The sequence below is a fragment of the Lampetra fluviatilis genome, chromosome 41 (assembly GCF_964198595.1).
Source record: "Lampetra fluviatilis chromosome 41, kcLamFluv1.1, whole genome shotgun sequence".
In the NCBI taxonomy this organism is placed as follows: domain Eukaryota; kingdom Metazoa; phylum Chordata; class Hyperoartia; order Petromyzontiformes; family Petromyzontidae; genus Lampetra; species Lampetra fluviatilis.
Genome location: NC_136315.1, coordinates 9,639,424 through 9,667,242, shown reverse-complemented (window position 1 = coordinate 9,667,242; position 27,819 = coordinate 9,639,424). Strand labels below are relative to the sequence as shown.

Genomic DNA, 27,819 nt, shown 5'->3' with positions numbered 1-27,819 from the left:
GACATGTTGAGTCGGCACTGCTGAGAACCTTGGTTCTAATCTGGGCTTCAGGCCACTTCCTCATCAGCTGCCTAGAAACCAGACTGACACTGATGGATGGGGGATAAGGTCACGGTCATCTGCTTCACGATCTACCCAGAGGGTTGTTGAGGTCGTGAATGTTGCAAATGTCCACGCGGCCCTCGAACCCGCGGTCTCGCTGCGGTGCCGGCTCGGCGTCCCTGGCACGGCCATCGTGAACCCTCCGAGCTGCGCGCCGCTCGCTACGCCGCGTCGACGCCGGGGAGTGACGCGTGCTCCTTGCGGCGCTCTCTCTCCCCACCACCCGTGAGCCAGCAGGCGCTGGAGCTGCAGCTGCGTCTGGCTGGGCTGCTGCAGCTGCTGTCACCGGGCGATGCGGCGCAGCAGGTGTTGTGTCGCGCGGGGCTGCAGGGCGCGCTGGTGCGACGTTGCGGCCCGGCTCTCGCCGATGAGGCTCACCCGCTGCATGCGCCGCTCCAGCGGCTCTTTGAGCGGCTCGCGTCGCAGGCCATCGAGCCCGCCGAGCTGCGGTGAGACTCCCACACGGGGCTGCTTCTCCCAGACACTGGCGCCCCTCTTCTACGCCGGCATCTGCCTTCTTCCTGGCAGGGGTTTGCCTTCCTATCCATCCGCTCACTCCTGTCTTGGGCCATCGTCTCATCATCTACTCCGCAGCCCTTTATGCCCTGGCTCCTCACCTCTCCAAAGCACCAATTTCACTCGACTCGCCTCCCGGTCTCTGCCCCTGCTGCTTCCACGATATTCCTCATTGTTCGTATGGCGGCGAGTTGAACAGCAGTGTTAATACGTTCATCTCGACGTTGGTGAGTGAGCCAGTGGACGCCTTAAGGAGTAGCCCGGTGTTTATCTCAAGCGCTGCCCACGAGTGATAGACATGGGCAGTGGCTTTAATATGTGGTCTATAATTTGACATAGAGTCTCACATGGAGATTTATAGGTAGACATAGAGACCCAAGAGACTACCATAGAGGTCCATAGACACACACAGAGACTGATGGACTTGTATGATGGATGTCGGCAGCAGTGTTTGAGCCAGGTAACCACTGTCACGTTGCGAGCTCTTCTTAATCCTCCGCCGGTGCAGGAGGCGATAGCCACTTCTGCCTCGCTTTCTCGTTCATCACCTCTCAGCCTGACGAGATCTTAAATCAGGAAGGTTGAGTACGAGCGGAGTGACGGGCACATTGTTGTCGTGTCCTCGTGTATTTTCGTGACCGTCGTTGGCCGCTAAACCAGAGAGTTCCTGCGGCTGGGGAACCCGCTGAGCTGCCTGGTGTGGGACAGCAGAGCGGCCACCGTGTACCGGCTCCACCGCCTCAACTCCAGCTCCTCCTCCTCCGACAGCGACGGCGTCGCGGCCCGTGAGTCACCGCGCCGCCCCCCACGCTCGCCAATCCTCACGAGCTTCCCGAAAAGCGGTGCCTCGGTTTCAGTCACCGGCGTGGTGACCCTCAATATATTTCTGGACCTGGCACGCCACATCCAGTAGACCTCCTTTCTTCTTTACTACCCCACCCATACCCTATTCTGCCCCCCACTCTCTCCGAACCTAACCATAACCGCCCCGGCCCCTTAGGCATCTTGGGAGACATTGCCGAGTGCCCCAACGGGGTTCCGGGCTCCGAATCTCCGCAGCAGCAGCAGCAGCAGCAGCTGCAGTTGCAGCGCTGGCACCGGGGGCTGCTGCTGCTGCGGCCGCTGGACTCTGTGACCGTGCCGCTGACGCGCGTCAAGTGCCTCGTCTCCATGACGACGCCGCGCGATGTGCGCAGCAGCGGAAGCGGCAGCACGCCGCCCTTCGTCGAGTTCGACATGGCCCCCGAAGGCTTCGGGTACGTGAGTTATCATCAGGGAGGCAGAGCCAGCGAGCGGCGGTGACACAGCCCGGCGGCAGCGCTAAAGATTTGTAGTGAAATCACCAAACATTGCCGAACAAAGTACAATTATCGTGTGCGCGAGTGCTTAACGTGCCAATCATCATTGGTTTGGCTCACACTGCTGAGTTGAAGAACAAATCTCACAGCTAACTTTAGCGATTAGATAGGACGTGTTTTCTCACTTTCCGGATTTTATTTTGGCTTCCTGGATTGTCCTGAAGTTGCTTGGTGCATTGTCAAGCGAAACGTCGCGTATATGACTGCCATATTTGTTTGTGAGAATTGTTCTACAACTCACCAGTGTGGCCCACCAATAACGATTGGCACGTTAAACGCTTTTACGCATGACAGATGTCATTTGTTTGGCTGTCGGGTTGTGGAGGGTCTTGGCCACACAAATTTGGCCAATCCCGGAGCCAGGATTTTTAGGTAGGGGGGGGCAACCCCTCCAGCAATGAGAAATGATAGAGGAGTTGTTCGTAAGTAAGGAGTTGTTAGTAAGGAGTTGTTAGTGAGTAAGGACTTGTCCCTTGCTTTTTATTCAACGCGTGTGCGGCGATGGCACAGCCAACGATCGAGGGTCGAATTCGAACCGCGTTGTGTGATCGGCATCGCGCTCGCTGAAGGTGAATGTCTTCAGGGAAGTCGTGGACTGTATACGCAACTGCGCACAATTCTGAGTCACTTATAACTGCTTTGCTGTTACTTATTGCCAATTATGGACTCAGACTATAGTCCTATCATCTCATAAGTCCCTGGCACACAGTAATATGCTACACAGTGGCAGTGGGGGTCGCAAATGCCCATTTATTACTAATGAACCCCAATTATCCCATCGAAATTAGGGATTTAAATCGGATCATTGATGGGGCACGTGCCACCCCACCCCCCCCACTGGCTCCGCCAGTAAATTTGGCCAGATCATTACTTGGCTTAACCCAATTATGACTCATAATAGTGGCTGCTAAAACCTTTGTGTTAATTTGAGGAGTTTTAAATGATCATCAATGTAAATTCGAGGTACAATCAGGTAATTGAAGACGTAAATTGTAACTAAAGATATCACAAGAACCAAGCAAACACGTGAAACTGTAATGACACGAAGTCAAACCATTATTTCCCGACTCGCACACTCGGGCGAAACCTCACGCCACCTCTGTGTCTCTCCCCCCCCTCCCTGCCTGGCTCCTGTGTGCTCAGCTGCCTGTTCCTGCCCAGCTTGGCGCCACAGAACGCCGTGCCGGGCTCAGCGGGGGGCTCGGGGGGCACCGGGGACAGTGCCGTCACCAGCGGCATCGGCACAGGCAAGGCCCGGACGGGACCCCCTCCCACAACATAAATCAATAAATAGACCGACCACTGTCACCGTCAACACTGGCTTGAAATGGACAAATATACGTGGTCCAGTTGAAGTGACTTCCCGATCTGGCAACAATGCCTCACTGTTTCTGCATTGTGACAGACTCGCTCCTCCGCCCGCTGTGCCCGCCACCCCTGCCACCCCACCCCCCTCCCCCTGCCCCGTGCACCCCACGTGCAGGCGAGCGCCTCTTCCCGCCAGCGTCGGGCCTCTCCTTCTCGGCGTGGTTCTGCGTGGAGCGGTTCTCCCCGCCGGGCCGGCCTCCCCACCCGGTGCGCCTCCTCACGCTGGTGCGCCGCGGCGTCGGCGCGGAGCTGCAGCACGCGTGCCTCACCGTGACGCTGTCGGCGCGCGACCGCTCGCTCGTCGTGTCCACGCGAGAGGAGCCGCTCCACGGCCTGGGTGAGGCCGCCGCCGCCGCCCTTCCTCGCCGCCAATGCTCTCGTGATCCTTTTACCCAGGAGGGGCTCGCCCAGGCTCAAGGAACTTTTTTCTCGAGGGTCCTGCCAAGTTTTTTAAAGGGAGAAAGGGGGGCGATGTTGCTGCTGCACATGATTCCAATTGAGTGATTTGTAGGTGATGTTTCGGCGTTGGAATATTTGACAAATACCGGTTGCATTGCATGGTTGTTCTTGCTATGAGAGGAAATCGGAGAATCCAGAGGAAACCCATGCAGAAGAGGGGGAGAACATACAAACTCCATACAGAAAGGCACCAGAGTCAGGAATTGAACCCGGGACCTATCCAGGTATCCAGGTCTCTTAAGCCCTCAATTGGTTTAACCTGAATGGTTACACAAGTACCTTTGTCTTTGTCCGTCCAGTGGAGGACCCGGCGGAGGAGAGCTCCTCGTATGAGATCCTGCCATCGCTCGCTCGCTTCCGCGTGGCCGAGCTGGCGCAGGAGGGCGTGTGGCACCACCTGGTGCTCACCCTGGGTCGCGGAGTGCTCAAGAACAGCACCGCCACGCTCTACCTCAACGGGCAAACTGCCGGCTCCGCCAAGGTGCCGCCCCCCCCACCCCCCCCAGCATCTCATTGCGTGGCACCAGTCAGTCGTGTGTCGCTGCTGGCAACCTTCATTATGCAGTCGCCGGACACACACCTGCTGGGTTATTGAATGGCCATTTCTTGAAAGGGGCACCCCCAGTGGTGTCTGTCCTTGTGCGGCAAAAGGTGATTCTTCAGCACCCCGCCTGCAAGTGTGTATGAGTCTGTCAGTAGGGGGCGATGATTGTTGCTGTGTGTTCCCGATTGCATTGCATTGCAGCTAATGTTTGAAGACGCCAGCACACAATAGCATTTACTCATTTCGAATTATATCAAGGGATATTTAACGTCTACTGTAAAGCAGACAGCACGTAGTGTTTTATAGTTATACACCAGCAGGACTAAACGGGGCGACCTTCAGCTTTGTGGATGTCTTTAGGAACACACAATGACACCGCGGTCTCTCATGCGACGTTGTACTCTACGCCCGTGCTCCTTTGGTGCGTGTTGCCCCCGCAGCTTCACTACGTGCGCTCCTTCCCGGGTGGCTCGGCAAACCCGCCGGCCGGCCTGTCGGTGTTTGGCTTCATCGGCACGGCGCCCTCGCAGCGCGACGCCGGGCCCCGGCTCCTGGGCGCGCCGCATCTGGTGTGGCGTCTCGGCCCCACATACCTGCTGGAGGAGGTCGTGACCCCGGCAGCTGTGGCCACCATATTTGAGCTGGGCTCGAGCTACGTGGGCAGTTTCCAGGCCGTGGGAGCCTCGAGTGAGCATGAGTTATTTTGTCATTTCGCTTCCGAAGCCCGCTTTAATTAGCCCGAGGAACGGAGCCATCGTAGCTTTGAAATTCCCTGGCTCGCACCAGACATCTTGTGTTAAATTAAGACGGAGATTTTTACAGCCAATGTTTTCATGCATAATTGAATGTTGGGTGAGACCACATAATGATCTGGCCATATTTAAGCTGTCACGTGGTGTGCAAGCCTTAATGCGACAGTTGATATTGTTTCAGCTCACACACCGGGAGGAGAGCAATTCCCACAATCGCATGTAGCGATTAGATAGGCGATGGTTCCCTTAAACTGTGCCAAGCATTGTCATGATAGAATCCAGGGAGTTGCAACAACCGCAGCACCTGACTCGGCATCTTAAATAGGTGTCATGACCTAACAGAAACAACCAATCAGATTGCAATTAGATATTAACCATCACAAATAATTTTGTTTAAATGTTATTCCATCCCTCCAGCCCTTGCTGTAACACCTGATCACCCATGCGCATTAACGCACACGTCTCCTTGCTTGGTGGTGACGCATCCAGACCCCAAAGACCCCAAGGCCGAAGGCAGCCTTGGGCCCCTGGTGGTCGAGGAGAGGGTCTCTTTGGGCCTCAACGCGCTGTCCGAGTCCTCGCTGACCGTCGCGCGCATCCGCAAGGTCTACAACCGCGCCGACAGCAAGGCCATCGCCAAACAGGTCCATCTGTCACCCGCCACTGTCACCGCCACTGCCGCCCGTCACCCGCACTGCCGCACGCAGACCCCCACTGCCACCTGTAATCATAATAATGATATACATTGCGTATTCACGCCATTCTTATGGTGCAAGGCTATCATGAAGGCGCTGTGCGTCAGACAGTCTGCAGTAGTTTCACATTAGAGGGCAATGTTGTGATGTGTAATCCCTATTGCGTAATTCACTTTTTTTTATTTGGCAAATTTGGACCATGACGCCAGGACAAATTGATCGACTCTTTTAGAATAACAACGCCGCGTGTCCGCAGCTCGGCCTGCTGTCCCATGAGAACGCTACCCCGATCCGGCTGCTCTTCAACACAGCGTGCCACCTCACCGGGCCGGCACGCACCATCGGAGCCGCCCTCCTCGGCTACCTCGGTGAGCCACGCCGCGGGGGTCGTGGGGTCCGCGGGGAATGTGTGCCCTGTCTGGACGCCGCTAAGCCACGTGGACCAAGATTCTTGTTTTGTCCATTTATATATTTAGAGTCAAAGCAATTTCAATGTTCGTTTGAGCAGAAAATCGCTCTACAATTGGTTGAAGATGCCTGTGTTCTTAGCTGGCTGTTGTGAGTAATCCAATTAACGGTGATTGCATTGGTCATTGTGGTTTTTGTGAGTAATCCACTTCACGGTGATTGTGGTGGTTGTGGTTGTGGCTCGTTGGTCGCTGCAGGCGTGCGCACGTTTGTGCCGCGCCAGCTCGCCAGCACCTTGCAGTACGTGGGCGGCGCAGCGGCCATCCTGGGCCTGGTTGCCATGGCGGCGGACGTGGAAGGCCTGTACGCGGCCGTCAAGGCCCTGGTGTGCGTCGTCAAAAGCAACCCACTCGCCTGCAAGGAGATGGAGCGCATTCGCGGCTACCAGGTGAGCACACCCCCACAACAACAAAAGCCTAAACCGACTGCTGCCTGACGCTGGTTACCAAAGGAGTGGCTCTCTCCCTGTTCCCCCCGCCCTGCCCGCGAACCGTCATCATGGCCGCCACCAGCTGCTCGCCATGCTGCTCAAGAGGAAGCGCTCTCTGCTCAACAGCCACATCCTGCACCTGACCTTCTCGCTGGTCGGCACGCTGGACAGCGGGCGCGAGACGAGCCTCATCCCCAACCCCGCTGGCTTCCAGGACCTGCTGTGTGACCTCGAGGTGCTGCCCTCCCTCCCTCCCTCCCTCCTAAAGCTCCCCATCCTAATAATGAATTTGCCAGTCGGAGGGGGCGATGATTGGAATGTATGATTCCAATTGAGTATCATTATACCTCCTTTGCCAGTACCAAAATATAATAATAGGGTTTTTCCCCTTTTTTCTGGCAAGAAAACTGAAACCTTTTTACAATAAATTATGTCTGCATTAACCACAATACTTGTGGTCAAAATGCAAACAAAAAACACACTGATAATGAATGCATTGTCCTTGAAACTGATTGGTCCACACCAGATCTAGATGCGTACCCCGAGCCCTCATTACTTTGATAGTGCATTGTCTTTGAGCTGTGCGCCTTTTGGCGTCCTCTGGTCTAGCACGAATTGAGACGAGGCTCAAAAGAAAGCCGTCTCTGGTGTGGACCAACAGTTTCAAGGACAATACATATATTATCAGTGTTTTTTGTTTGACCACAAGTATTGTGGGTAATGCAGACATGATTCTTCGTAAAAAGGTTTCAGTTTTGTTGTCAGAAAAAAGAGGAAAACCCTATTATTCCAATTGAGTAATTTGTGGGTAGTTTTCGAATTTGCCAAATTTGGTTTCTACGCTTGTGAATGACGTCAGGGGTTCTTTAACATCGATTATGAAGCATACGGTGCGGATTATTCCACTTATTACAACCGCAGTATTAACCAGAGTGGTCTGGCAGATTCGACCCACGCACCTCTGCAACAAACAGCGACCGCGCTACCACTGGGCCGTGTAGTCCTTGAAGGTGGAGTGCCACCTTTGCAGCAGCTGTGGGATCTAGCAGAAGGAAGGGGACTAACGCCATTGGAGTGATGACCTCCTGACCTCGACTCTTGAGAGTTTGGTTTTAGTTGAAGGCTCCGTGTCCGTCCTGTGTTGCGAGCGATGTGCGTCCCTGCTTCACCACAGGTCTGGCTCCATGCACCGTACGAGCTCCACCTGTCTCTGCTGGAGCACTTTGTGGAGCTGCTTACTGAGTCCAGGTGAACACAAAAACAACAATAGCCACAGCAACAGATTACATTCATGCAGCGTCTAAATGGCCTTCGGCTAAATCACCCAGTATATATATTCATTTTAACTCAATGGCTGATCAAAGTTTAAAAGGCCTAAAAAGTAAGATGGTCAGCAACAAACAGCAATATCAGAGTTGTAACATATACGAGTCAACATGTTTCTTGAATTGAGCAAAGTTATTATTCTAAAAGCTTGTGGAACGAGGCGATGGGAGGGGATTCCAAAAGTGGAGCAGTGTGAGCGAAGACGCAGAAAGAGACTTGTTGTGACCTGCAGTGTGGTGAGTGAGTGGATGAGCGAGAGAGTAAGTGGGTGAGTGTTGTGACCTGCAGTGTGTGAGTGAGTGGATGAGTGAGAGAGTAAGTGGGTGAGTGCTGTGACCTGCAGTGTGGTGAGTGAGTGGATGAGTGAGTGAGAGAGTAAGTGGGTGAGTGTTGTGACCTGCAGTGTGGTGAGTGAGTGGATGAGTGAGTGAGAGAGTAAGTGGGTGAGTGTTGTGACCTGCAGTGTGGTGAGTGAGTGGATGAGTGAGAGAGTAAGTGGGTGAGTGCTGTGATCTGCAGTGTGGTGAGTGAGTGGATGAGTGAGAGAGTAAGTGGGTGAGTGCTGTGATCTGCAGTGTGGTGAGTGAGTGGATGAGTGAGTCAGTGGGTGAGTGCTGTGATCTGCAGTGTGGTGAGTGAGTGTTGATGAGACAAAATTGTCAGTGTCTGGTAGACTTCAACATGACAGGAGGAATCAATGAGCGATGGTCATGGCAACCGTAACCATCTCATCAGATCCCGGACGCTAAGCGGGGTTGAACCTGGATAGTGGTCGCCCATCCAAGCACTCTCCAGGTTCCGAGTGGTCACCGACCACTGTTTAGAGCAGGTGCTAGAGGATGCTGTGGGCATGCATGGTGGGCAGCAGAGGGCCACGCAGCAACATCCATTGTACTGTACCAAACACAACGTCTAAACTGCCCACCTCTTGCCCAACCCCACAGGTCAAGGTGCATCCGCGCCCACCGTTCCCTACCAAGGTCGCTCGATCTCGCTTCCACACAGAGACACGTACCAAGACACTCCCCCCACCCCTCACACTCGGACCACTCACTTCTCTCCCCCCCCCCCCCCCCGTCTGCCCCCCACAGTGAGGCGACCCGTAACGCTCGGCTCATGCGTGAATTTGGGCTCGTTCCGCGGCTGCTGCTGACGCTGCGCGACGCTTCGCTGTCGCGCGCCTCCGTGGGCGCCGTGGCCAGCGTGCTGCGCCTCCTGCTGCAGGCCTTCCCCTCGCCCGGCGACCTGCTGCGCTTCGGACACTTCCTCGCCGCCACGCTGCCCCCACACCTGCTCAGCGAGAAGGCGCTATGCCCCGACAGGGACGAGCAGCAGCAGCAGCAACAGCAGGACTTTGGTAACAACAACAGCAGTGGGATTGTCGTAACAGCAGCACTAGTAGAACTGTGGTAACAGCAACAGCAGGACTGTGGTAACAACCATGGCAGTGGGACTGTGGTAACAGCAGTGATATAACTGTGGTAATTGCAGCAGCAGGACTTTGCTGACATCAACAGAAGTGGGATTGTGGTGTGCGGTTGTGGTGTGATGCGTGTTTGGTTGTGGCTTACGACGTGCGCGTGGTTGTGGCGTGTGCGGCGCTTGCAGGCTGGGAGGAAGAGGTGGCGGGTCAGGGGGGGGCACGCACTGTGTGGCTCAGGAACCAGCTGCTGGAGACGCTCCTCGCGCTGCTGACGCACGGTGCCCGCGACAAGAGCGCAGTCAGCCTCACGTGAGCGCACTTGCCCGCGGCGAATCCTGGCTCCCAACCCTAAGCATGGCTCCATCCTGAACCCTGGCTACCAGCCCTAAGCATGGCTCCATCCTGAACCCTGGCTCCCAACCCTAAGCATGGCTCCATCCTGAACCCTGGCTCCCAACCCTAAGCATGGCTCCATCCTGACCCCTGGCTCCCAGCCCCAGGACAATCATATCCCTGGCTATAACCTTTACACATAGCTCCAACGCGAGTGCTAACCCTAAGCATAGCCATAACCCGAGATTCAACTCTTATCCTTACTTTAGCCCATAACCCAGGCCCTAACATCATCACCAGCCCTAACCCTAACGCCTATCTCCAACCTTAATCAAATCCCAACCATAAATCCTAGCCATAACCATTTCCGTAACCCCTACCATAGCCCTAGCTCTACGCTTCACACGAATCCCTTCGCCAACCGACCTCAACTGTAACCCTAACCATACCTTTGATCCCATCGCCAGCCCTCGCCTTAACACTCACCATATCTGACCAATTACTGATACCTAACCCTTAACACGGACCACCCTCTGTGTGTGTGCGAGTAGTGCAACGGTTAGCGCGCCGCGCTACGAACTGGGCAGCCCGAGTTTGATTCCCGCTTACGGCCAACACCAGTGACGATTATCTGAACTGGTCCTGGACCTCCGCTAGGTCGACTCAGCCTAAAATGAGTACCTGGTGCGATGTGTGAACATCGCAACTGGGGAGACGAAGACGGCCGGTCGTGGTGCTGGCCACCCACCCCCTCGTGTGCCGTGCGAGCCTCGCTAACAGCACTTGCCCCAACAGTCTGTTAAGGTTATACGGGTGATCTTTGTTTGTGTGAGTAACACAGTGGTAAGCATGCTGCTCGACAGACCCGTCGATCCGAGTTCGATTCCCATTCGCAGCCAACATCGGTGACAAATATATGAACCTCGCCCTGGTTGCCTCATCCTTAAATTAGTACCTGGCACGGTGTTCAGGCCTAAACCTCGGCATTGGGGAGACAAAGTCGACCAGATGTGGTGCTGGCCACACCACCCCCTTAGGTGCCATGCCGGCCTCAATAGGTCCTTGCAATCAGCACTTTCTCAAAAGTCTGTGAAAGGTTTCATGGGGGAATCTCTGTGTTTGTGCGCGTGTGGCGTTGGCGCTGCAGGGCGTGCGAGGACGTGATCAGGACGCTGGGCTTCGACTGGCTGCTGCTCTTCACGCAGGGCCACCTGCACCCCAGCACGGTGCTCGCCAGCATGCGCGTGCTGCTTGCGCTGCTGTCCCACCCCTCGGTGCTGGCGCGCTTCCGCGAGGGTGCCCCGGGGGGCGGCTGGCTCGACCACACTGAGCCTGTGCTCACCAACAAGATCGGTTCCGTGCTGGGTATGTCCGGACGGTGCTGGGGCAATGGTGAGGCTGGGGGGGCTAGAAAGAGTCGGTGAAGTGGCGATCTCCTGCCCAGTGAGCATTGAGTCATTGATGCCCTTCGCCTGTCTACAGCCCTGGAACTTCCACATTGCTTTGGCGGGGGTGATCCCTCCATTGGGCAAACACTGATAACTTCCCCACAAAGTGGCATCTGTTTTATGGACCCTGGAGTGATGATGGGCTGAGTCAACCCTCCAACCAGGATTAAATTCCCAACTTTCCGATTGCGAGTTGCTCGCTTTACTGCCGACCCACCTTCGGGCTGGAGGTGGGGTGTGTGTTAGGCGTGGGTGAAGAGGATGATGTGAGATGTCGGGCTATTGTTGAGGGTAATGAAGAGGCTTCGCGAGCCACCACACAGATTTGCGATCGCCTCTTGTCCAGCGCGTGCCGTGACCCCTCCATCTGTCCATGCTTTTCCTCCGCCCGCCCATTTGCCCGGCCGGCCGGCAGGCATCAATGTAGGCCGCAGCGGCGGGCGCTCGAGCGTGCGCGAGATCAACCGCGAGGCGTGCCACGTGCCGGGCTTCGCCGTGCTGCAGGCCTTCCTGCCGCGCCACACCGCCGTGCCGCAGCTCTACTTCCTGCTCATGGCGCTGCTGCTGCAGCAGCCCATTGCCCGCCTGCCCGGCGACCTCAAGGTGCTTCTCCACCCCCCCTGGGCTTTGTTTTTCTCGTGCGGATTTTCCCCGGTTTGACCGCCGTACCACGCTCCCAGCGTCGTGTGGCACTCTGGCGGATCCAAGGGGAAGGGGGCGCGATGATATTGTCCAGAGAAAATACGTAAAATGTTTTTTTTCATTATTATTGTTGTTAATATAGGGGCCCTATTTGAAAATATATCTTTATTTGTGACCGCCCACCTTGGGAAGTCACGAGATGAAGAATCGCCTCAGATCTCGTGCAGTGTGCTCCACGGAAGGTAATATCACGTAACTACCTCTGAGATCCCTCTGGTCCTCACAGTGGAGGGCAACGCTTTCCCACCCACTCTGCGTACGAGAGGGAGGCTTTTCGCATAATTGTCATATCGACATTTTCATTCTCAGAGCTTGAAATTGGCCTAATTAAATGCAGAATGAAATTCATTGTGATGGTTATACTGTCTCTGTGTACGTGCCCTTGTGTGTTAGCATGAGTGTATTGTGCACATGTGTGTGCTGTGGGTGCATGTGTGTGTGTGTGTTATGTTGTTATTGGTGAGTTTGGGTTGGTGACGATGATGATGATGTTGGCGCATGTATGTGTCTTGTTGGTTTAGTTTGACCTGGACTCGATCTGGACGTTCATCTTCGGGGTCCCCGCGAGCGAATCCTCCGGACTGGCAGCAGTGGCGCCCATCAATGGCATCTGCCCTGAGGCTGCTATTCTCCTGCTGTCCATGCTGCGCAGCATGCTGAACCAGGTACAGCTCCTCACGAATTCTACAGCATTCTGAGACACAGTTTGCATGAATAACGCCATATACAAATAACACGTTGTTGTTGTTGTTTCTACTGCCTGTTTACCCAGCAAATCCTCACTGACTTTGGAAACTCTTATTCGGGAGGGTTCTGCTAAGTTTTTGCAGTAGGGGGCAATGTTGCTGCTGTGTCATCCCAATTGAGTAATTTGCAGGTGATTTTTCAGCATTAGGATGTTTGGTCAATACCAGCTACATCATATATGTTTTGTATTATGGAAGGAAACTGGAAGAAATGCACACAGAACACTTTTGGAGAACATATAAACTCCGCACAGAACGGCGCCCGAGACTCGAATGTAACACAGGCCAATTGCGCCACCCTGCCACAACGATTGAGTTTGTGTGTCATGATGCCGTGCAGCCGTGGGGAACGGTTGTGTCACGGTTAGCGCGCTGCGCTACGAACCCACCAACCCGAGTTCGATTCCCGCTTACAGCCAACACCAGTGACGAATATCTGAACCGGCCCTGTGCCTCTCCTAGGTCGACTTGGCCTCAAATGAGTACCTGGTGCAGTGTGTAAAAATATCGCCACTGGGTAGACAAAGGCAGTTGGGGGTGGTGCTGGCCACTCACCCCCTCGTCTACTGTGCCGGCCTTCATCGATGCTCACTAACAGCACTTGCCCCAACAGTCTGTTAAGGCTATACGGGGGATTTTTGTCATTGCTGTGCAGCCATGGCAGTCGGAGGAGGAGGGCTCGTGGCTCAGGGAGTACCCGGTCACGCTGCTGCAGTTCTTCCGCTACCTCTACCACAACGTGGCCGACATGGCGTCGCTGTGGAGCAGCCCTGACTTCCTCTCGGCGCTGGCGGCGACGCTCTTCCCTCTGCACAGCCGCCCCGTCTCAGAGATGGTGAGGCCCTCGGGCAGCACCACAACCACCAACGCCACCACTGTGATGATGGTTATGATAGTGATGGCCTAGACAGTGAAGATGATGCTCATGGTGATGATGTTGCTGAGGATACTGCTGATGACGATTATGCCAATGATGCTCTAATGGTGACAATGAAAGTGATGCTTTTGACGATGACTATGATTTTCAAATGCTGCTTTTGACTATTATACAACTGATGATGACGGTCAAGATACCGATGCTGCTGATGATGCTGGCGGTACTCCACCCTCCCCGCCCCTCCCTCCTTCGTGGTGGTGGCAGTCGAGTGACTTTGAGGACATCCTGGACGTGGGCTCTCCGGCTGACGAGTACAAGTCGATAGTGGGGCCGGACGGGGGCGGCCTCAACCGCAGCCAGTCGGAGTCGGTGAGCGTGGCCGGAAAGGCCCTGCTGGCGAGCCACCCGGCTCGCAAGATCGTCCTGGACTTCATGCGCGTCATCGTGGTGGACAACCTGTGCCTGCTGCCGGCCTCCAAGCAGACGCTTGCCCTTGACGTGTTGCTTGAGGTCAGAGGGCACACGTGTGTGTGTGTGTGTGCTTGTTGTCTATTGCATGTGTGCCTGTTGCGTATTGTGAGTGGTAGCGGTTAGCGTGGTGCGCAACAAACCTGGCGACCGGAGTTCGATTCCTGTTCATTGCCAACAACATTGACGATTATCTGAACCAATCCTGGGCCTCCTCCAAGATCACTCGGCCTTGAATGAGTAGCTGGTGTGATGTGTAAACATCGGCATGAATGTGTGTGTGTGTGTGTGACCCAGGCGTCCCCTGACCGCTCCACCAAGGCGCAGCAGAAGGAGTTCCAGACTGACCTCATTGTTGGGGTCATGGAGCATCTGCTGGCGGCTGACGTGCTGCTGGGTGCGGTGCCACTACCTCCAAACACAGACAATCGCACACAGCAGAGATTGTTTGGCCAGTGTGGTTTGCGGTAGGGCAGGCTTAGGGTCTGGTTGGCCATGTCGGTTAGGGTTAGGGCATGGTTAGGGTTCTGGCTGGTGTTGTGTGGATGGTGGTTTGCAGGCACATGGGTTCACCGTAGATTTATCATCGGTACCCAACAATTTGATTAATTTACCATCACTTTGTACATTCACCACAGCGTTCAGCATTGATTCACAGAAGGGCCATGTTTTTGTCGGACAGTTTCACCACAGGATCACAGGTATGCCATGCATGCACCGTAGATTCACCATAGGAATGTGGAATTTCCCCCACTGGCTCCGGTTTATATACAGGGGATGAGCACCTCCCCAGTGCTTGCATCAAGCAGGAACCACTGCCACTAGGGGTGCCCTTTAACATGTTTTGAGATGAGATGTGACTTGTTTATCGCGTGTAAAGTGCTCCGGCGGAAAGGAGGGCGGCCATACCAAAAACAAGCTCACGATCATTATTTCAGCAAGAAATTACTGGCCATTTCCTAACCTGTTGCGGTCGCGCGCAGGCGAGGATGCATCCATCCCGCTGGCGGCCGGCGGGAGCTACTCGACGCTGGTCGCCAACACGCTGTACGTGGCGCAGAGGCTGGTGGACAAGCTGTGGCAGGGCATGTACGCCCGTGACTCCAAGCAGGTGGTCGACTCCCTGCTGCAGCTCATCACGCAGGTGAGCGCCCTGGCCGCCCCGGGTCCACGGGTCGGGATTGGAGCACGCGGACCGCGTTGGGCTGTGTTACACCGAGGGCTCTTGACTCGAGGGGTTGCGAGAGACCGTCGGTAAAATCCGGCAGGCAGCGATGAAGTCCGAAGAAATGTGTGCCACACAGGGAGAGCTGCCACTGGTGGTTCCCTTATTTTTAGATGTGATAAGGCGCTTTGAGTTGCATTTAAGCGCATTATTATCTCTATGCGATAAAACAAGCCAATCAAACTGGACCGTGTCTCCTCCTCCCTGCCGAATCGGCTGCTCCCCCCTCGCGCAGTCCAAGCGCAAGGCCCCGGGCCTGTCGGCGGACATCCTCTACCAGTGCCTGAACCGCAGCGTGCTCTACCAGCTGTCGCGGCCCCACCGCACCGTCTCGCAGCAGATCTCCCTGCTGGACGCGCTGCGCACGCTCACCACGCAGCGCGCGCTTATCTTTGGCGCACACAACCCCGACCCAGAGTTCCTGGGCTGCCTCGTCTACTGCCTCATGCAGCTCTACGCGGGCAGGTGAGCTCTGCGTGCGTGTGTTCGCACGTGTGGAGCACGCAAATCCTTGAAAGATCAGGACACAGTCCCATCAGTGAGCTCCTCCGGCAGGCAGGGCTGCGTTGGCTGGGTCATGTTGTTCTTGGTGTGTGTACATGTGTAAGTATATGTGGGTGCTTGTGGAGAGCGGTCATATAGTAGTTACCGCAAAGCGCTATAAACATTGCGACCCGAGGTTGACTCCTGCTTAAAGCCAACATCAGTGATGAATATCTGAACAGGTTCCTGAGCCTAACCTAGGTCAAACGTAGTCTTGAATGAGTACCTGTTGCAATGTGATATATATCAGCATTGTAGAGACAAAGGCGGCTGGGCATGGTACTGGCCACCTACCCCTTCGTGTGCTATTCCGACCTCAATAGGTGTTCTGCTTCATTAGGTGGTCATCTGTTAAAATGCTCTATAGGTGATCTTTGCCTTTGTTGTTGTGTGGAGGAGGCTTGTAAAAGATGCCACTGGGCGGTGGTGGGGCACACCTGCCCCAGCACTATGGAGGCAGCGGGGGTTGATGGGTCACACACATTTTTAAAACTCCCTTTCCCATGAGTGTCGGGATGCCTACCCTCACTGGCCAGGTGGTGGCAGTACAACAAAGTGGGTGAATCTCACCCCCAGCAGGCGTTTTATTTGGTACTCCGGTTTCCTCCCACAAGTAAGCACGAAACATCTTAATATATAGAGGACAACAGAGCTTTATCAATTGTTTGCACCGGCTAAAAGCCTGGCTGCATTATTCCTGCCTGTCCGTGGTTTCTCGTGCCTCTTGAGTCATTCGTTGTCAAAGAGAGCGAACGAATAACGTTACAAGTCTAACATTATTGTTGTTGGAAAGCAGTTGCCTCCCAACAACAACTCAGAGGCCACATGGCCAGTGATGAGGATGATGAGAGAGCTCTACGGATGGCAGTGTTTTCTGGGACAATGAGAGACGGTCACTTGCGGGCGAGTTGTTGAGTTGTTGTGCTGTTGTGTTGCAGCCACCCGGACGGGTTTGGCCTGGAGGCGGAGGGTCGCATGACCACGTGGCACGTGACCCTGGCTCCTGAGCTCGAGTCAGACCGATGTCACGGCCCAGACACCAGTGAAGGTATGGCACCAGCGCTTGAGCCCTCTGAAAACTATCCAGTTGCGTGCGTGTGGGTGGGTGTGCGGGGAGCAGTAGCGTCGTGGTTAGCGTGCTGCTCTATGAACCCAGCGACCTGAGTTCGATTCCTTCTCATGACCACCAAAACACCGATGACGATAATTTGCACCGATCCTGGGACTGCCCTAGATCGACTTAGCCTTAAATGAGCACCTGGGGCAGTGTCAAAACAGCACTGGGGAGTTGGCAGCCAGTTGTGGCGGTTGCCACCCCACCCCGTCATGCGCCGTGTCGGCCTCAACGGGCGCCTCTCTCGCGGCACTTGCCCCAACAGCCTGGAGCTTTACGGGGGTTCTTTGTCGTCCTGCGCTCTTGTGCGGCAGGGCGGCAGCTGTTGCTGAAGGCCGTGCGGCGCGTGTGGGCCGAGCTGATGGTGAACCGGCGCCATGCCGTGGAAGACTGGTTTCGCGTGTCGCTGCCGAACAGCGAGACTAGCGGCGTTGACATCACCGCCGCACGCAGCATTCTGGAGGAGCCGGCCTCCAAGTGCTGGCAGACACACCTTGGTGCGGCCCACGGACACAGACATGCACAGGCACCCGCCTCACTCATCAGTGGTGGTGGTCATTGTGGTCGTGGTGATGATGGTGATGGTGATGTGGTGATAATCGTTATGATGATGGTGTTGGTGATGGTGGTAGTGGTGGTGTTGATGGATGATGGTGGTGATATTGGTGTCGATAATGATCATGATAATATTGCTACTGAAGCAACTACTCTGTCATCCACTCAGTTACTCCACCCACCCACCCACCCACCCAAAAAACCTTCCACCCAACCAACCACCAATCCAATTAACCACCCAAGCACACACCCACTCACCCATCCACCCACCCCACGACACTGACGACAACAATGATGATAATGTTGCAGCCCATGAGAAGAAGCTGATTGGCCGGGGCGAGGCGGCCGTGGGCTCGGCCGTGCAATCGAAGCTGTACCGCGTGAGCAGCGGCTTCGCACTCTCGGTGCTCACCGGGGGCCGCAAGTACCGCAAGGAGGCCGGCGCCGGCCGGGCCGCGGCGCCCTCTCTGCAGGACGCCACGGGCTGGATGTTCACCCACGTGGCGGTCGTGCGTGACCTCGTCAGCTTCCAGCACCGGCAGCACGTGGAGGTGAGCGCCGCTGTTGCCGGAGGTTGGGTGGGAGGGGGAGACGGGGGCAGAGCCTTTGTGTTGTTCTAGACAACAGCGTTGTTATTATTCAGATAAATACAATAATTAGGCTAATTTGTAACGCGCACATTTGCGGGAAAAACCACAGACAAGCGAGAAGGCAGCCAGAGACGGGGCAAAGTGTTGCTCAAGTTATGTTGCCTTATATTGGGATGTTTAATGAGTGGAGTACACAGAGAAAATCCGCACGTGCAAAGGAGATATGAATCCACTTTCCGGACTGCCATCACATCTTGACAAACCAGGAGATGGTGACCCCGATGCCCATGGGTAGGGAGGGAGTTTCACGGACTTGTGCGTGCGATCAACAAACCCACGTGGCCTGCATAGAGCTGAGTTGAAGGCCAAGTGCAGCAATGCCACCCGCACCCGCTGATCCAATAAACACATCACTCTGTCAATTTTATTGTCATCATCACCGTCATTGTCGGAACTGATGCCCTTTCTGGATTTAACCCCCGCGTGTCCGCCCGTGCACACGTTCAGCGCCAGCAGAATGCGCAGCGCTACGTGTCGGAGGAGTTCAGCCAGCTGGAGGGGGAGCTGACACGCGAGCGGGGGCTCTGGGGGCCCCCCGTGGGCTCGCACCTCGACAAGTGGATGCTGGACATGACGGAGGGGCCGTGTCGGACGCGTAAGAAGATGCTGCGCAACGACATGTTCTACGTGCACTACCCGTACGCGCCCGACGGGGAGCCGTCGTCCCCGGCCGCCGCAAGTCAGCACGTGAGGCTCGCGCTAATCATCATGACCATCATCATCATCGTGACCATCGTGATGTCACCGTTAAAGTATACGTTGCATTCATATTGCGCCAGTTTAAATGCATCTTCAACACAGAGTGCCTTACATCGCGCCTCATCTCAAACGTTTGAAGTGGCGCATCCAGCGGCACCTGTGGCCCCTGTATGGTGCAAGGTGGCTCGGCACAGGCCTGCAAGTGGGCACGAGCCTGCCCGTAGGGGAGCGATGATTGTTGCATGTTTTCCAATTGAGTAATCCGCCGCTTGTTGTGGAGGTTCACGCTTCGAATCGTGATCGGTACTGCTGGTGCGTTGACCGTAAAACACTATGCACCGTCTGCTTAACAGTGGACGTTAAAGAACCTGTAACGTCCTTTGATAAGAGTAGGCCATTGTGCACCGGCACAGTTGGGATTACAGAGAGCAACATCGACCCCTGCTGCGAAACAGTGTCTGTGAAACATCGCAGCGCCTCGCTTCGTGACCGCCGTGTGCTACGGGAACGGCGCAAACGCAAAATGCGGCGATGGCCACGATGACTGACGCGCGCTTCGTCTGCCGTGCCGCTTGCGTGCCATTGCCGCGACTGCCGCAGCGGCCGGGGAAGTACCGGCGCGCCGTGAGCCACGACAGCAAGGAGTTCTACAAGCGGCGCTCGGCGTGCGGCGCGCTCGAGTCCGTCGCGCCGGAGGAGGCGGCCGAGGTGGACAGCGCGCCGCCCGACAGCGAACAGCACGGCGGCAGCGGCGGCGACGACACCATCGCACGCGTCAGGGGTGCGCATGCACGCACTGCATGACCACGAGCCCGCGCACGCATGCATGTACGCGATGGCACGGGCGAAAACGCCCCAGCGCGTGTAAGTGGTGACGACACTGATTATCATCGGTGATTATAATGATTATAATCGGTGATTATAATCACTGCCGTCACCGCTAACACGGCCGGTTTGATTCAACGGTCAACCCCGTAGTAAACTCATCAACACTGCAATCCTATCAGAGCTGTTGTGGAATGGCTGCGTTACTGGCCTGGCGAAGAAGTATCTTGGTTGTTTATTTTGTGCCGAAGACTTTTTTTTTCACTTCCTGACTGAGCTATTGTGACTGATGGAGCGGGGGGGAAGGTATGGAGCTCGGATAGATCTGGCCCGGTGTCTTGTCGCAGAAGTCCCTAACGTAACTCGACGGCTGTGCTGCCTGCGCAGGCATCGTGAAGGCGCCCCTGCGGCGCTCGCGCTCCGTTCCGGACCCCAGCGAGGAGGAGGGCTCCGAGGGCGGCGCCGAGATGCAGGGCGACGCGGTCGGAGGAGAGAGCGAGGAGAAGACCGACAATCAGACGGTGCTGCGGCTCCTGGAGGAGGGAGAGAAGGTGCCACCGCCGCCACAGCGGGCAGCGAGAAACTTGACACGGGGGGGGTGGAGGGGGGGTGGCAGCTTTGGCCCTTTCCCAAAACGCTTCATAGTATAGTGTGATAGAATTTGAAACGCTCTTTACACGTATATTATCAGAGCATGTTTGTTTGCATGTTCTCCACAAGTACCTGTGGTTAACGCAGACTTGATTCCTTGCAGAAGGTTTCTATTTGGTGTTTGAATATCTTAACAGAAAGGGTAAAACCTATTCTTGTTATTTTTATACTTTGAGCCTGGCAAAAAGGTCCCATGATACTCCTTACACGGCCGTTGGATAAGAGGTTGCAAATATTTAGAATAATTTTTTCACAAAAAAACTCGAATGTTTACGGCCCGTTAAACTCTAGTTTGTATTTGGCGGGCTGTTGACTGAATCTGCTGATCGCTGATGATGTCGGTGACTGACATTAGCGACTGACGTCTAACGAGATGTATTTGTTTTCATGCAAGGAGGTCCGCGGGACCCATACGGTTGAGAACCACTGTCACAGGCTATTTTTAATATCTTTCAATAATTATAAAATTGTAATTCAATCTTTAATAGTAATTCTTGATGTCTCTCATATGAGATACATGTAATATTATGCAAGAGAAATGTAATTCACATTTTATAATGAACATTTAATTAATATGAAATCAATAATAATATGATTGGGTTCAGTGATGACGTCGTCCTGTTCTATTTAAGACAGGAACCAGGTGGATTGCTGCACTATTCTGGCAAATCGCCCGATGATGCTGGATGGTATTACCAGCGAAACGTCGTACAACTCAAATTGTAAATGTTGTGTATTTACGCTCCAACACACTGGTGGGCTAAAGTAGTAACTAATTGGCCTTTTGTTTACATGAAAAATCCCTTACTAATTGGCTGTGTCGGGTGGTGGATGGTTACGACACATAGTAACGCAATCTAACCCAAAAACCTTTATTATGAATAATATTCCTGAAATTATTTGCCCCATCTGCCCAAGCCCGTTGGCTTCATTATATTTTAAATGTAACCGTCCCCCCTCTCTCATTCGCTCGCTCCTCTGTAGATCTGCCACCTGTACCGCTGCGCACGGGTACAAGGTCTGGACACGAGCGAGGGGCTGCTCCTCTTCGGCAAGGAGCACTTCTACGTCATCGACGGCTTCACGGTGACGGCCACGCGAGAGATCTGCGACATCGACCACCTGCCCGCCAGGTACCGGCCACCTCCTCCCTGTGCACCCTGTCCTCTTTCTCCTCCTGTCTCTACGTCCTTCTGCTCCTTCCTCCTCTTGTTCCCCCCACTTCATACCCCCCCCCCCGTCGTCTTCTCCTCCCCTCCCCATGGTGTTTGCCAAACATCTCAAGACCTTCCTGACAAAGAGTCGTTGATCCAAAAGGGGGGGAATCGCCACCTTCCCTGTAAGACCTTAAAAATGTGTATTTTATTCTTATATATGCCGGAGAAAATGCTTTGGCATTTTTTACTTATATTAACGGCAGGCCCTCTTTAAAAGGCTTGACATGTGTGGACCCCCCCTCCCTCCCCCCCAGGGAAATTTCGAAGTGAAATGTTTTTGTCACGGCTACCATGGTGCTCGCCCACCCTGAGCACAGCACCTCCCCGACTGCTGCTGCTGCTGCTGCCACTCGACGGTGCTAATTTAGCTTTCCCCGATGTTTTTGTTTCTGCCAGTGAACAAGATGCCATCATCCCCAAGGGCTCGCGCCAGGGCCCATGCCAGCTCAAGAGGACGTGCAGCAAGTTCGCCTACGAGGACGTGCGCGAGGTGCACAAGCGGCGCTACCTCCTGCAGGTGAGAGCGCGAGGTGCACAAGCGGCGCTACCTCCTGCAGGTGAGAGCGCGAGGTGCACAAGCGGCGCTACCTCCTGCAGGTGAGAGCGCGAGGTGCACAAGCGGCGCTACCTCCTGCAGGTGAGAGTGCGAGGTGCACAAGCGGCGCTACCTCCTGCAGGTGAGAGTGCGAGGTGCACAAGCGGCGCTACCTCCTGCAGGTGAGAGTGCGAGGTGCACAAGCGGCGCTACCTCCTGCAGGTGAGAGCGCGAGGTGCACAAGCGGCGCTACCTCCTGCAGGTGAGAGCGCGTGGCGCACAAGCGGCGCTACCTCCTGCAGGTGAGAGCGCGAGGTGCACAAGCGGCGCTACCTCCTGCAGGTGAGAGCGCGAGGTGCACAAGCGGCGCTACCTCCTGCAGGTGAGAGCGCGTGGCGCACAAGCGGCGCTACCTCCTGCAGGTGAGAGCGCGAGGTGCACAAGCGGCGCTACCTCCTGCAGGTGAGAGCGCGAGGTGCACAAGCGGCGCTACCTCCTGCAGGTGAGAGCGCGTGGTGCACAAGCGGTGCTACCTCCTGCAGGTGAGAGCGCGAGGTGCACAAGCGGCGCTACCTCCTGCAGGTGAGAGTGTGTGGTGCCGCACGCCGAGCGCCGTCGTGAACTGATCGTGACGCGCGGCGCGACGGGGAGAGGAGGAGCGGTGAGCTGCGTTGTGGGTGGAACACATTGAGCGAGGGAATGAGAGCCCCACCCCTAACCTATGAATAAACCGGTGACCAGTACTAGCCCTCCTAACTCTAACCTCTTAATCCTAACCTGCCAGCCATGCATGAGTGCTTACCCTCCCACTGAACCTAATCCCAACCAACTATCCACCCATGCGTATGTTCTCTAATCCACTTGTTTATGTTTCTTGCTGTACATGTAATTCCCATTTTGCATCATCCCATGCTTCTTTTTGCACTCTTCATTTTCTGTTCCATAAAAATTTTGCTTTTGGATTAATTCTAGATTTGAAGCTTTCGTGACTGCAATGATTCATATTCTCAGGTTTTTTCGGTAAAGTCACGTAGGTAAAACATTAAAAGTAATGAAAGTAAAATAAAACAAAACAAAAATAAAAATAAAATTCACGACGTTTCGGAGGCAACACAAGTCTCCGTCATCAGGTGGGACCGTCACAGCCAGATTAGCTGCATCAAGTGAAGCAATGATTCAAAATGTAATCCCTTATAAGCAAGTTGAAGGGGGGGAGGAGAGGGGGGGGGAGTTCATCAGAATGTGGTAGCCAATGAATGGAACGTATCGGGAGGGAGGGGGGTGGGAGGGGGAGGGAGCCAACAAAACATTTGGCGACGGCTTGGACGCGGCTGCTGCGCACGCCAACACAATGGGCAGAAAGGGGGGAGGGGAGGTCTGATACACATGATAGAACAAAGGAACGAAAATGCCCATGTTTATACCAATGCAGGCTGAAAAATGAAGAGAGTACTGTTAAAAATAACTGGGGATGTTAACACTCGGTGAAGTAAATTAAAATAGTGCCTGTCAGATAAGATGGTCCAAAAAGTGTAATTAAGTCTTTTTTGCGTGGTTAATAACATCTTTCCAGTGATTACTGAGTTTGTACCCATCATCACGGTTGAAATTATGTCTGTGTTTGTATATTTGTATGGCTTCGTGTACAAACCTTTGATGGTAGCCAGGAGGCTTGCAGAGAACCTTGGTCTCGGAAAAGACAATATCATATTTTTGTTTTGTTTTAAAAACGGTACTGGCCAAAGGACTAAATTTCGCCGTCACCCCTAAATATATACCAGTAGAGGATATGATTTCTCAGATTGATGTAGCCCTCAGAGGCATAGGACACATCCATGCTGATGTAGCAAGAGCTGAAATAGCTACTATTCTCAAGAATGCTAAGAAACCCACTAGTAACATCAGCAAAAACGAACGCTCTGAACTCGCGAATTTAAAAAAGAGAGATGATATAGTCATCCTCTCGGCAGACAAGGGCAATGCCACGGTCATCATGGATAAAGATTCATACAACAACAAAATCCTGGACCTTCTTAATGATGGGAGTTACTCCAAAATTAAAAACGATCCCACTAAAAGCCTAACGACAAAAACCAACAGTATCATCATGAGTTCGACTTCCCTAATCGAACCAAGCAAACGTCCCTCTCTAAAACCATCGGCGGCAAGACCTCCCAGACTCTATGGTCTTCCTAAAATCCATAAAGAAGGCACCCCGCTACGACCCATCGTGTCGACGATAAACTCTCCGACGTACAAACTAGCTCGTTTTCTATCAGATACTCTGCTCCCCTTCACAGGCAAGACCTCTTCGGCAGTACTCAACTCAACCCAATTAGTCTCTATGGTTAAGGACATGGTACTATCTCCTGATGACATTCTCGTCAGCTTTGATGTAGTATCTTTGTTTACCAAAGTCCCAGTACCGGACACCCTAACAATAATTGAGGACTTAGTCCAACAGGGATTGAATTCTGATGTACCTGCGCTGGTTAGGCATTGCCTCACCAACACCTATTTTACCTGGAATGGCACCTTCTACAAACAGAATGAGGGTACCCCTATGGGCTCCCCCTTGTCACCAGTTATAGCCAACATTTTCATGGAAAAGTTTGAATCAGACGCCATCCAGACATCCACCCTGCGTCCTTCCCTGTGGAAGAGATATGTGGATGACACTTTCGTCATCTGGCCACATGGCCTCCCAGCATTGAACCACTTCTTGGACCACATCAATTCTAGACACCCATCTATCAGATTCACCATGGAAGTGGAGAAAGACGGTAAACTACCATTCTTGGATATTCTGTTTAAGAGGAGGCTTGACGGATCCTTGGGACATTCTGTCTACAGGAAAGCCACCCACACAGATTCCTACCTGAAACCGGATTCCCACCACCACCCATCTCAAAAGAATTCTCTCATCAAAACGCTATACCACAGAGCCCATGGCATTTCTGACCAACACCACCTGACTGATGAATTAAGACATGTACATCGGGCCCTCAGGATGAACGGATACTCTGACCGTACTATCCGCCAAGCTGTCTCTCCCACCACACAGAAACAACCACATGAAACTCCGACCAAAACTATCACGTTACCATACATAGCAGGCGTGACCAAAAAGATCTCCAAAATTCTAAACAAACATAAGATCCAAGTCCGATTCAGCACAGTGCATAAAATCCGTGATCTGATTCCATCTGTGAAGGATGTCGTTCCTGACTTACAGTATCCTGGAGTCTACAAATTGAGTTGCATTTGTGGTGATTGCTACATTGGAGAAACAAAACGTCATGTTGCTGATCGTGTCCGCGAGCACAAGTCAGATCTGAAACACGGCAGAACTGATTCTTCGGCCGTCGCCGATCATTGCTACAACTCGGCGGGCTCTCATGATATTGTCTTTTCCGAGACCAAGGTTCTCTGCAAGCCTCCTGGCTACCATCAAAGGTTTGTACACGAAGCCATACAAATATACAAACACAGACATAATTTCAACCGTGATGATGGGTACAAACTCAGTAATCACTGGAAAGATGTTATTAACCACGCAAAAAAGACTTAATTACACTTTTTGGACCATCTTATCTGACAGGCACTATTTTAATTTACTTCACCGAGTGTTAACATCCCCAGTTATTTTTAACAGTACTCTCTTCATTTTTCAGCCTGCATTGGTATAAACATGGGCATTTTCGTTCCTTTGTTCTATCATGTGTATCAGACCTCCCCTCCCCCCTTTCTGCCCATTGTGTTGGCGTGCGCAGCAGCCGCGTCCAAGCCGTCGCCAAATGTTTTGTTGGCTCCCTCCCCCTCCCACCCCCCTCCCTCCCGATACGTTCCATTCATTGGCTACCACATTCTGATGAACTCCCCCCCCCCTCTCCTCCCCCCCTTCAACTTGCTTATAAGGGATTACATTTTGAATCATTGCTTCACTTGATGCAGCTAATCTGGCTGTGACGGTCCCACCTGATGACGGAGACTTGTGTTGCCTCCGAAACGTCGTGAATTTTATTTTTATTTTTGTTTTGTTTTATTTTACTTTCATTACTTTTAATGTTTTACCTACGTGACTTTACCGAAAAAACCTGAGAATTTGGATTGATTAACAAATGAGAATTGACAAACGAGCCAGGCGCTTCAAACCAGACAGTACAAACAACACCCTTTTACGAATACAAAAGAAATAAACGAGAGCAAGATAGTCTAACGTGTGACCCTGATTGCTGACTCGCAGCCTCTGCCCTTGCCTCTTTGTTTGGACGCGGTGTCTCCAATTCAGCCAATCGCAATCGAGGTTTTCTCCAGCGACGGACGGAACTACCTACTCGCCTTCCCAAGGGGCATCCGCAACAAGGTGCACCAGAGGTACGCCCACCCGGCCGACCCGGCCCATCTGTCCCACGCGGCCCACCCGGCCTACCCGGCCCATGCGGCTCACGCCTTATCCATCTGGCCCATCTCACTGACACATTTGACCAATCCCGCCATTCTGGTTTATCCTGCACATCCCCACTGTGATCAGGGAGGGCTTGAGACTCCTCGGTGATCCTCTCCTGGGTAAACACGTGTGATAATCGTTTTCATAAAGTGTTACACTTGTTGTTGCGCTGTGCGTGCGTGAAGGTTCCTGTCGGTGGTGCCGTCTCTGGCCGACAGCAGCGAGTCCGTCTCTGGCCAAAGGCCCAACACCAGCGTGGAGGGGTGAGTCTCACACGGACGTGCATCTGGTCACAAGAACACACTGTGGAGGTCGTGCGTTGGTTCTGAGCCACAGTTGCGTGATTTGCAAAGAAGAAGGAAGCGACGGTGAGGTGTGTGAGGTGAGGTGGTGGCCTCAACCGCACCGGCTGTTTTACTTTAGAGATCTGATTTGTGACAGCTTCAAACGTAATTTATTCTGCTCGTATGTGTACACGTGCAGCCCTTTTGTCAGTCCACTGCTGGATGAGGGCCTCCCCACGCTGTGCGGGTCATGGAGCTTGTGTGACCATACTTCACCGCACTGCTCAGTGCGGCTGATGAAAGCTGGGAGCATAGATGTTGAGGCATAGTACAGTACATGGCTAGTTTTTGCCGCACTGCCCTATGCTGACAGCGTAGCCCGACAACAGCCCCAGACAAATATTTAATGCGCGGTGGTTGCCCATCCAAGCCCTGTCCAGGGTGAAACTTGCTTAGCTTCCATGATCTCACGAGACCAGGTGCATTCATAGGCTACGTAAAAATGGCTTTGCCAACAGCTCCAACATCCATTACACATGGGCATTGTTCCAGCAGTCGTCTTCACGCCATCGCACTACCAAATGGGCCGTTTCCACTCATCCTCACTGCGTGCAACTTCCACACTGCAGGTCGTAACAATACATTCACCCACCCACTCACCCACCCACTCACTCAAGCACCACACTGCACGTCACAAACCTTCTCTTTCTGCCTTATTTTTCACACTGCTCAGAATTCCCTCCCATCGCCTCTTTTCCCTGAGTTATTAAGGCCTCGTTCGGCTCAAGAACCGTGTTCACCCTATCTCCTTGGCTCGTATCTGTTAGACTATCATTGGTGCCAGGTTCTCTGCGTTAAAAAGCTTGGAGCCTGTGCATCTGTGATCTAAAAACAAACACACGCACACACGCGGGTCCAATTAAAATCACGTCTGTGTGAAGCAAAGTCTCAACACACAGATTGATGGGAAGTAGTTTTTTTATTCATTATTCGTCATTGTGCTAAATTAGACATCGTTATTCACCCAGGTTTATGAGTGTAATTATAGCAGTGTGT

General features: G+C 53.6%; 1 protein-coding gene across 3 annotated transcripts in view; it reads left to right on the top strand.

Annotated features, from left to right (window-relative positions):
• WDFY3 (WD repeat and FYVE domain containing 3) overlaps positions 1-27,819 on the top strand; it is an 83,619-nt gene that overhangs the window by 31,861 nt on the left and 23,939 nt on the right. For 2 of the 3 annotated variants that reach the window (XM_078875507.1, XM_078875506.1), the window contains 32 exons: positions 337-551; positions 1,279-1,403; positions 1,619-1,874; positions 3,120-3,223; positions 3,460-3,681; positions 4,103-4,284; positions 4,788-5,034; positions 5,589-5,743; positions 6,051-6,162; positions 6,460-6,650; positions 6,775-6,927; positions 7,867-7,940; positions 9,110-9,375; positions 9,627-9,750; positions 10,922-11,139; positions 11,638-11,825; positions 12,446-12,589; positions 13,326-13,505; positions 13,812-14,057; positions 14,313-14,412; positions 14,999-15,159; positions 15,476-15,705; positions 16,722-16,831; positions 17,212-17,394; positions 17,762-18,003; positions 18,550-18,789; positions 19,402-19,582; positions 20,014-20,177; positions 21,262-21,410; positions 21,891-22,011; positions 26,321-26,406; positions 26,665-26,742. In XM_078875507.1, the coding sequence (XP_078731633.1) occupies positions 337-551; positions 1,279-1,403; positions 1,619-1,874; positions 3,120-3,223; positions 3,460-3,681; positions 4,103-4,284; positions 4,788-5,034; positions 5,589-5,743; positions 6,051-6,162; positions 6,460-6,650; positions 6,775-6,927; positions 7,867-7,940; positions 9,110-9,375; positions 9,627-9,750; positions 10,922-11,139; positions 11,638-11,825; positions 12,446-12,589; positions 13,326-13,505; positions 13,812-14,057; positions 14,313-14,412; positions 14,999-15,159; positions 15,476-15,705; positions 16,722-16,831; positions 17,212-17,394; positions 17,762-18,003; positions 18,550-18,789; positions 19,402-19,582; positions 20,014-20,177; positions 21,262-21,410; positions 21,891-22,011; positions 26,321-26,406; positions 26,665-26,742 (5,447 nt within the window). The remainder of the gene's footprint in view (positions 1-336; positions 552-1,278; positions 1,404-1,618; positions 1,875-3,119; positions 3,224-3,459; positions 3,682-4,102; positions 4,285-4,787; positions 5,035-5,588; positions 5,744-6,050; positions 6,163-6,459; positions 6,651-6,774; positions 6,928-7,866; positions 7,941-9,109; positions 9,376-9,626; positions 9,751-10,921; positions 11,140-11,637; positions 11,826-12,445; positions 12,590-13,325; positions 13,506-13,811; positions 14,058-14,312; positions 14,413-14,998; positions 15,160-15,475; positions 15,706-16,721; positions 16,832-17,211; positions 17,395-17,761; positions 18,004-18,549; positions 18,790-19,401; positions 19,583-20,013; positions 20,178-21,261; positions 21,411-21,890; positions 22,012-26,320; positions 26,407-26,664; positions 26,743-27,819) is intronic. The other variant, XM_078875508.1, reaches the window with a different exon arrangement.